Source organism: Scedosporium apiospermum, assembly GCF_000732125.1.
Source record: "Scedosporium apiospermum strain IHEM 14462 chromosome Unknown SEQ_SAPIO_0090, whole genome shotgun sequence".
Lineage (NCBI taxonomy): Eukaryota > Fungi > Ascomycota > Sordariomycetes > Microascales > Microascaceae > Scedosporium > Scedosporium apiospermum.
In genome coordinates, this window is record NW_015971791.1 from 62,411 (window position 1) to 72,546 (window position 10,136).

General features: G+C 50.8%; 1 protein-coding gene across 1 annotated transcript; it reads left to right on the top strand.

The window, feature by feature from the left end:
• Positions 1 to 746: 746 nt before the first annotated feature.
• SAPIO_CDS3899 (uncharacterized protein) lies at positions 747 to 4,468 on the top strand (the record flags this gene model as incomplete). Its single annotated transcript, XM_016786581.1, has 3 exons — positions 747 to 1,179; positions 1,249 to 1,794; positions 1,857 to 4,468. The coding sequence occupies 3 exons, from the start codon at positions 747 to 749 to the stop codon at positions 4,466 to 4,468; spliced, it is 3,591 nt and encodes a 1,196-aa protein (XP_016643557.1).
• Positions 4,469 to 10,136: the final 5,668 nt, after the last annotated feature.

Sequence of the window (10,136 nt, forward strand, 5' to 3'; positions counted from 1 at the left end):
GTATTCATCTTCCGCTGCTTCGTACTCTGGGCAATTTGCATTGTGATCGCTCAAATCCAAGTCAGAGTTGTATTCTATTATGTAAGCCAAGACGACTTGTCGACCACGACCTAAAGCTGCTCTCCCAACTTGCTCCAGAGTTGGTTGAAGCTCTCCACCAAAAAATCAATCTTTCATCACGACAACTTCATCTATACCCTCGTTCGAAAACGTATACCCGTTTGTCGTACCTCATCGAAGCGAATAGTATCGACCGTGTCAGTCTGTGCGAGCCATTTGTTGGGATTAAAGAGAGATAATTTTGATTTTGGTGTGTCGAATCTGAAGTGCGAGGTCCGAATCGAAACTCTTGTGTGCAAAACGGCAGGCGCGCACCACGCCAGGCGAGCGCTACTCATGTAGTCCCTAATGCCTTCCTGCGCAAATTCCCATCGCGTTTGGGGATTGTTATTGAGCTCTATTGTGTGAATAAAGAACCTGTAATTGACCCTTTTCCTTATCCCCTTCCGCCCCCCATTCAAATCATCATTCCCAGTTTCCTATTACCAGTTCGCAATCCGTCTGTACACCATCCGTTCCTCCTCCCTTCTCAGCTCTTACCGCAGAGTCATCCGTCATTTATCGAACCCACAACCTCTTCCCGATCACCATCTTTCTTTATTCCTACATTAACCCTATTTCTGCCCCCAATATCGTTTCTCTTTTATCAGCAAGTCTGGTCCTGTATGCTAGGACGAAAACTAAGCATGGAGCCTCTTCCAGGAAGATCACGCCTCGAGCCGAAGCCGCCGTTTTATGCGGACATCGAAGGCTCCCCTGACCGAAGACCCGATACGCACGGTACAGAAGTAGAAGGATCGTCAACCTCCAAGTCTTGGAAGAAACAGTTCCGAGCCCCGAATCGTTACGGACAGACCTCCATTCCCAAAACCGCTGCTTTCAGGTATACAAACCGTGGAGTGGATGTGGAGGCATATTCTTCCGAGCCGCATCACCGTTCCACCGACGAGCTTGCTGTGGAAAGTGCGCAGAGATTTGTTGATCCTATCGTAAGGATCCATCACAACTGGAAATTGGTAAGCGCTCGGTTCGGCAAGCATCTTGAACGCCAAGCGCACCTCTTTTTCAAGAAGAAGCCGGCGCTTTACGGGAAGCGTCTCGTGTATCTAGCGCAAAGTCGTCATCCAAGACTCAGAAGAGTGAAAAAGCATCATCATAGACGCGCTCGCGCCTCTCTTCTTCATTCAGAACCGAAGCCTGCCGTCCCTAGCAACTTGCGTCCCGCGCTGAAGAAGCCTTCCGCTCAAGCGGTCTTACCCAGACTCAAGAAAAAAGCCGTTCTCATCGATACCCCTCAAGTTCGCCTTATATCCCCTCTTGGGTCCCCCTCTCCCGCACACGTGGCGACGACGGAACCGGTAATTACGATAATTGCACCCGCACCCCCGCCTAGACGGGATAGGCTACCCTTGGTGGTTAGGCCCCCTACGATCATTCTCTTTTCTGAGAACGCCGGTATTGGTGACGAGCCTTTGGGCGGAAAACAACCCAGAGGCCGCAAACACCGAAGACAGAATAACGAAGAAGAGTTTCAGTGGGAAGAAAAAGGCAGCAGCCTAGGAACCGAAAGTGTGGAAGCTCTGTCACATGCTGGCAACGTGGATCCACCTGAGGGACAAGTGGAACAAGGCATGCAGACCGCAGTGAAAGCCGCCGCCAAGCCCAGTACGATGACGACCATTCTTGCACATTTGGAGGGCACCCGTCAGTTGCCTGGCCAAATTGCTGCCATCGGTACGTGAAGGGGAGGCCCCATATCATGTCGCACCCTTTCATCTGTTGCTAATCTGTATCAGCTACACGGCGAATCCGATCTCTCTTTGAGCGCCGTCCTCACGACGATGAAACTAGAATCCCGCAACCTAAGAGAAGAAAACTTTCTGGCGAAGATGATCCCTCGCCAGATGGCCCTACGCCAGACGCACCGACGGGAGATGAACCTAGTCCAAAAGAACCGTCGGTGGAAGAACCCATGCCTGACGAGTCTGCTCCAGATGAACCTACTGCAGATGAACCTCTCACTGACTGTGACCAACTGGCCACCTCGGGCAAGCCGGATGAGGTTGCCTTGACCCCTAAAAACGCTAAGCAGGTGTGGACCTCACCAAAAGACCTAGCCCCTCTTGGAGATGGAATTTGTGAGCTCCTTGACCTTCTATCCTCCATTTACAGCGATGTCGACCATAGCTTTAATGGCTCAGAGGGGCCTAAGACCCCTACAACAACCTTCATTGCTGGAGATAGCTTCCTCCCCTACCTCCAATCACTCGTGTACAACGACGAGAAGGCTCCCCCCCTCGATGGCATATCCTACTCTGAGAGGCGACTGCTCCTCTGCCGCGCGATTAAGAAGGCGGAATCCGTCTTGCCCAGGCTCTATACTACTTTCGTCCTGTCTATCAAGACGGCTCAACCCACACCAACAACCAACATCCTACCAGAGCTATTCAGCAGGACGGCGCAGAGAGAATTCCGCTTCCTCAGAAGCTTTTTATCAAAGCTTAGTGATATATGCCACGAGACTATATCTCCTCAATCTTTTCCCGACACAACGATGGAAGTGGTGCTGAAGGATCTAGATGCCCTCGCCAACAATAGGCTTATGCCAAGCTTGTATCGACTGGTGCCGAGTGCACCTCGAGAAACGCCGACGACTACAGCTGCTACCCCTAGTCCGATCCCGCAAATCGCCGACCCCGAATCTCCCGCCCCGCCAATCACACCAACCACGATCACATTACCGGGAAGCTTCCCTATGGAGGAAGAGGAGGGTGAAGAGAAAGACGTCGACATCAAGACCGAGATCGGCGACGCATCGAAAGAGAGCGAAGAGCAACTGCCACGCAATCAGGCCCGGCCCCCCCAGCAAAATCCGCCATCAGACGAAGCGATACGGTCTCGGCTATTGACCAAGACGAGGGTACAGTTGATCACAGAACGGGCCCGGAGAATTGGGAAGCGCTACCAAGTCCTTCCCCGACGAACGTTTGATGTTAGAACCCAAACCGACTTCGGGAGGGAGGCTAGCCCGGCCATGGTTAGGCCTATGCCACAAATAAACAACCAAAAAAGAAAAGAAGCTGCCGCACCTCGGCCGTTGATAGACCAGCGGACAAGGATCCGCCTCTACCAAGAGAGTCAGAAGAAGATTCGCAAGTCTTCCAAACCCTATTTATCTCCCCTGGAATGTCAACTCTACCGGGCAGCAAATGCTCAATTTAACGGCGGTGATCCTGGCGAACCCGACAAGGTCGTCCTGGCATCCTCTCAGGAGGCACTCGCCTTTCTCTGGCGAAGTGGCAAAGACAAATCTGCACGGTCTATTGGAACCCCGGCGCCTGATCCCAAGGACTTACTCAGCTGCTTTAGTTGGTGCCAGGCCAACCCCGAGGACCAGACTCACCCTCCAGAAACACTGGCGGATGACCTCCCTAACGTAGTTGACGTAGTTGAGTCGTTGGGGGAGTTGAAGGTCTCGGATCTTGTTTCCGACCGACAACGTCAGGAGCGAGAAGAAGAGGAGCGCAAGAAAGAGCTCGAGAGGCAGCGCGCAGAACAGGAAGAGCGTCGTCGAGCGGAAGAACAGCGCCTACGGGAGGAGCACGAACTTGCCCAACGGCTTCGCGCCGAGGAGGAGGCACGTAGACAGGGTCGCCTACGAGCACCGAACTGTCCATTGTTCCCTCAGTTATCACCCGATTGGTCTGCGCGGGTACACGATTCCTATTCCAAACATTCTCGGGGTGCCGTTGCAAAATCTCTCGAAGCAGAGCTGCTCCAGCACGACTTTGCACGTCTCGTGCCGCCAACGGTTTGGCTCAACGACTCCGTGGTCAACGGCAGCCTTCTTTGGCTCGATAAATTCATCAACGAGGCGGCGGGTGTGACTGATGTCAAGGCGCAAACCCGCAAGTGTTTAGTTCTCGGATCTTTCTTCTACAAACGGTTAAGCGACCAGGGAGTTACGCAAACAGAGCGCACACTTCGACGCCACGGCATAAATAAAAACAACTTTCTTGACATGGAGATACTCCTCATGCCCATCTGCGAGGGTAACCACTGGACGCTCATGGTTATCCACCCGAAACGGAGGACCATCGCGCATGTGGACTCCCTAAACCCGAGGGGTAGTGAGGCTCGGATGGGCCTTGTTCAGCGGTGGATCAAGGCTGTCCTCGGAGACTTGTTCGTCGAGAGCGAATGGCGTTTTGTTAAGTACCCAACACCTGAGCAGACGAACGGATATGATTGCGGGGTACACACGATTTTGAACGGAATGTGTCTGGCTCTCGGCCTTGATCCCTTACAGACCTACTCTACGGACGAACTACCCTCACATCGCGAAAATATTGCCGCCGTTCTCCTCAATAGCGGTTTCAGAAACGAATTCAGCCTCGCAGAATGTTAGGCATTCACCCAAATGCCCCTCTTTGACATGACGGCTAGAGATCACACTAGCTTCGTGTGGCCCGGGTCAACTTAGCCTCTAAAGATAATGACCGGATCATAATTGGGAGTGATTCCCAGAGTCCATCCTCCGGATGAACATACATCATTAATCGCAAAGGGGGGAGGCGACACCTGGATGAACATCTGGTGAAGAGAGAGAATTAAAGAACCGTCGGCTTGTCCCCGCCACATCCTCGGAGTATCAAGTGCGGCCTCTCAAATTATCAAAAAAAAAAAACCCTCGAGGATGGTTGATGCATTCGAACCCTTCATTCCCCAACCTCACTCCAGGTGGCCAGAGCCCATAGCATCGTAGCAGCGGCGTCCCGAGCTTGGCCTGATAAGGCTCTGCGAAATTATACGTCTTCATCTCTCTCGGGCAACAACCTATTCACCTCAACTGCTGCCACGGCGCCGGAAGCACAAGCCTTCAAAAAGCCATTACCGCCGTCGACGACGAAACATTGATCTACCAAGTCTACCCAAACCCCTCTTGTCAGATGACGGCGAATGACAACGAACACATATCAACTGTCTACATGTACATGGCGACCGAATACCCAAGTTCAATTTTCCCCCTTTCTCTTTTCTCGTTCTTTTGCTACTTTAAGGCGACATGATGTTTCGTACAAGGAGGATATACCAAGGTCGGGATTGTATTATACCAGGTTCATGGAACGGCTTCTTTTGTGTTTCTTTCCTTCTTTTCGTTTCTTTACTCTTTTTCTCTTCTGAAAGAATTCTTGATTTTTCTGTTCTGCTTTTAACCAGCCGAGGCTACGGCCTCCAGCATATTGACAATGGAATTGGGCCTTCTACATGTGACGGAAGTACTTACTTCGTAAGGACATTGGGGTGGTTGTGCGCAACTGAGCATACCATACGTACATAATCAGTACATCAAGTCTCTAGCCGGGCAGGATCTTACCAGTGATGTAAATCTCTAATGACTTTTTGGCCGTCCTTTCATGTTCCCTTTTTTTTCCCCTCTCTCGTTTCTTTTGCACTTAGATGGGAAACGCCATCAATTGATGTGGGGCAAGCGTGGCAACGCATTGGAGAGTGTACGAACATTATAGCCTGTGGTTGTAGCACGCGGATCAACGCAAAGTCGGGATAGATAACGGTGCCTGTGCGGGCGCAAGGAGAGGGATGAGCGCAAGAAGATGTTCACAGCTATGGACTAGGGTTGTATGTACACGGAGAACTTGACAGAACACGAAGAACGAGGGAGGCGGTAAGAGAACCATTAATTAATTCCGCCCATGACCAATGACCCGCGGAGGGAAGAAAAAAAAAGAAGAGGAAAAAAAAAAAAAGAGATGATGAGATGATGATGAGAGACGAAGGAAAAAAAAATATCCCCTTCGTACGATCAATCAAGTTGAGGACCTGTCAAAACGACGAGTTCTTGGTGGATGGATCCATTCTGGGAAGGATTCTAGAAAATTTCTTCGAATACGCCACCTTCGAACGACCAGCCAGGGAGCCGACCAGGGAGTCGACCAGGGAACGGACCCTTCACGACACGATTGCAGAATTGCAGGGGACGCATTGCAGCCAGTTTGCCCCACAGGTCGGGTTTGCCCTATCCGGAGTGGCCGGGACTTGGAACTTGGATCTGAATTGCTCCGCAAGTACTCCGTACAGGTCTTGATCGAGGTACCTTAATCCTACGAAGTAACATACTCCCACAAAGTGTCGACGCCTCTTTCCGATGCTAAACTGCTTAGACTTCGTAGCTCCCCGAATCGCGTCGTGGATACTCGGTACATAGTTGGAGGGCGCCAAAACCGCGAAGGTAAATGCTTCAAATGTTGCATTTAAGTTGGTTCATCCCCCCTTACGAAGTGCATAGGTAGTGGAACAATGAATACTGAATGACAGAGTACTAAGGCTCACACAATTGCAACCTCAGTACAGAACCTCTAGCCCACTACATACAGTACGAAGTACAACTCTACAGGTTCCTCTGCATCAGTGAATGTGTCGGCGCGACCATTGTTCTTGATGTGCTTGGCACACTCACACTCACTCCGGTCGGTAGGAGAGGACCCCCACGGGACCCCTCGCTGTCCCCTGGTAAGCCCAAATAATGTCAACCGATTCCGGCTGCTATTCCACCATCCGCTTTGGCCAAGAATGCTACGCTCGCCATTGTTTGTGGGTCATCCAGAGCCAGAATGCGAGGGAGAATTTCACCGTCCAGACCTTTTCAGGTAGGTACATATCCTACGAAGTAGCAATCATGATACTCTGCGCAGCACGAGTCGCATTGGACTTGGCCATACGACGATCAGTTGTCCCAATAGTCGGGGACGAAAGGTGAAACGTGGAATCATGCAGCACTTGGTGGTCTTGGTGATTGTACCGCAATTCAGGTTCGAAAGGGAGGCTGGGAGGGCTGGGAAGAGCGAAGGAATTGTCCATGTATGGGTCGGGAGAAGCATGACGAGAGAACGGATCAAGCGATGTTGCGTGATCGACGGCATAGTAGATTACCTGTGTACTTGATAATTGATTCAACCCACGCCCTTTACGCACGCATACTCCGTTTGCAAACCTAACTTGCACAATAGATGGCGAGAGGGAGGATGGGTAAGGGGCAAACTATCTTTCTATGATAGATTAGTTTATATTGATTGCCCAGGCCATTGTGCTCATGGAAATACCATCAGAGTCAATTGCATGACCAGCTGCCGGCTCTGAGATTAGCCAATTACCAAAGGAGAGGGAATTGAAAACAGACTTGCCGGCATCGTGGCATGCACGATTCGGGCACTCATCACCCCTCAAGAAATAGAAGACATTTAAATGAAAGAGCCTATTGAGGTCTTTATTATTAAATAGCAGTTTCAAGATGATGATTTTCTCTGCTTTCTACTCCCTCCCACGCGAGGCGAGATTGTCCGACGGATCTCGACTTTCTCTACTTCCCAAAAATAGGCAACTTTTCCACCACCTCTCCTCTACTGCGTGCTCTGGTCCGTGATAGGTTTGCGCATCTGAAGCTAGCCACATGCGTCGAGGAAGAGGCAGTTGATGAGGCAAACGAGCATGGGCTCCCAGGGCAGAGAGAGAGGAAATAGGATGAATGCCTTAAGCGACTGTGTCCGATCGACGGACCGGCCCCGTCTCTGCAACCAGACATCCTCCAGAACCGGGCTGCTGGGCTGGGATCGAAGAACACAAAGCTGCAACGCCAAGCCGAGGCGAAAAACGCAGCGGCGGCGGTGTCTGGATTTCCTATTGATCCCACGAAGTGCATTGCTTGCGTCTGTTGGCTGGGGTTCGTTCGCTGGTCAGAAACAAGACAGCACGAATTCTGATGGAAGGATCAATTGACGGGCAATGCTTGGTACTGCGTCTTCTCGTCCTCAAGCACGGTTGCACCAGCGATCCCTTGTCACTGCATCATCTGCTTGCACCCGCAAACTGTAGGGTTTTTGCTCATGTACAAAGTATCAGTCTACTTTGTATTAAAGTTGCGTCGTTTGGTTTTGCCAGGGCTGTGATGCAAAATACACACCGAGAAGGGCTCGTGCTCCCCCAGCACAAGGCTTCTTGCAGAGGGGCACAGGGCCACATCTGGTCCAGTGTACGAAGTAGTGTACCGAGGATGTGTAGTAATATTGTACTAATAGTGCCATAATCGTCCCCGGCGAAGATCAAAAATCCCCTTGCGTACGAACGACGCGCTCTTAGTGCTGTGCTAGTGTACGAAGTACTTCCAATTGTACTCCGTAGCCTGGCGCCGTGTACAAAGGTACAGTTGTAGTGCCGAGGAGAGTCCACCCGGCCCTACACTACTCCGTCCTTCGTTGTTCTAGCAAAATTCTAGTCCTGTTGACGCAAGGCGAAAAGGTACCCCCAAAGTACCCACGTGCGCGAAAGAGACAAGGAAAGAGTTCGAGAACATTCAAGGTGGTGTTGTTCCTTCCTTGCCCTGCCGAGTGTCGACCCACCAAGCAGGTCCGCCGCAGGATACCCGTGTTCAGCCGCTGTCCTCCTTGGAAGAAGTTTACGAAGACCGAAGCACGAAGCAATTATGACGCCAAAAGGCATCTCCAGAAAAATCGGATAGGCTTTTCTTTGATCTGTCACTGAACACACCATCGAAGATTCTCCATTAGTGTAATACTCTTACTAGTTGTACAAAGCAACATTTCCGCATGCTTGGTCTGTTTCAGAACTTTGGCTGGATGCCAACTGTTGACTTCCGAGATCGTCAAATTGACATTACCTAAACATCAATTACAAGCTCAAATCTACGAGTACGAAGTAGCAATATAAACTACGCAGCGGAGCTGAAAAGAAAAGATTTTTTTTCCTTTACACTAAGCATTCTGTACTAAACTTGAAGTTTCACTATCAAATCCACAAGAACAATTTTTGAAGTCTTTATCATGCCAGGTGATGCTTTTCGAGAACCAATTTAGAGCCCACTATTTTTGTCATGGTCCGGGATCATATTATTAAGTGCTATCAATACCACCCGTAATATTCCACAGTGCTTTGGTTCTGCGTCATACTACTTCGTACTTGAAACCTCCCCAGTTCGGTTCTCTCATTTGATCTCGGCTTAATCCGAACAGCTAATCACACCTGACCTTTCTCCTTGGAAGGCGGTAAAACCACCACGGCCTCCCAATAAGGCGCCGCTGATTTGCACTGTGATGTGTGAGCTTCCATCTCAGGGCATTCAGTCCGCGACCCCAAGGCTTCCATGCATATCGCCCTGGCGAGTATTTTTCCCCACCCCCGGCATGACACGACACGTGCAAACGAGAGAGACGGGCGTTTGGACCGGAGGCGTTTTCGTCGCCATGCAATAAATGAGACGGAAGAGGCAACATTACCCCAAATGGCTCGATTGTTTGCCATTTCGCGTTGAAAGGGCTAGGTCCACCACTCAAACACTCGAATGTACTTCGTGGGAAGTGCATCTACCCGTCACTCTCAAGGACTCGCTCTGTCACGGCCAGGATGTCATCATCATTGCCAGATAAACTTATATTCGTCGGACAATCCTGACCGTGTTCCGCGTGTGCATGTTTGTTGGGGGCTTTGTGCTTCCCAAGTGGATGGATCTGCTTTCCGTTTGACATGAAGGTGCGACGCGACTCCCAGTCGAAGGAGCGCGAGAGGATCATCTCTTTATTGCGTGGCAAGTGCCGCAAACGGCGTGCTGCCCTACCAGACCCCTTGCGGAATTCTCGTGGTCTTGGAAGGAAGATACCCATCCCACCATCCCAACTTGCATCATCACCAGGGTCGTTTGCCAGGACTCTATTGGCGTTCAAATGCCTTCCCGGCTGGCCATGCTGACAACGACGGCCAACTAGTGCAGGTACTCGCAGTATCCTCGATAATATCGATGGTTGAGAACGTCACTCGGAGCCAGCGGGTATCAATATTTGGTGCGGCAGCCGTTTGTATCCGTCCTTCACCCCCGTGCCGTTCTCAATTTTTTTTCTCTTCTTCTTTTTCCTTCCTTTTTCCCTCCCCGAAGCTGCTGAGGCTCTCCGCAGCAGGGACCATAGTTTAGTGTACGTGGGTCAAGTTGAAAGCAGGAACATTAGTAAACTAGGAAGTTCGAAGTACCTTGTGCACTATGGAGTCATCGA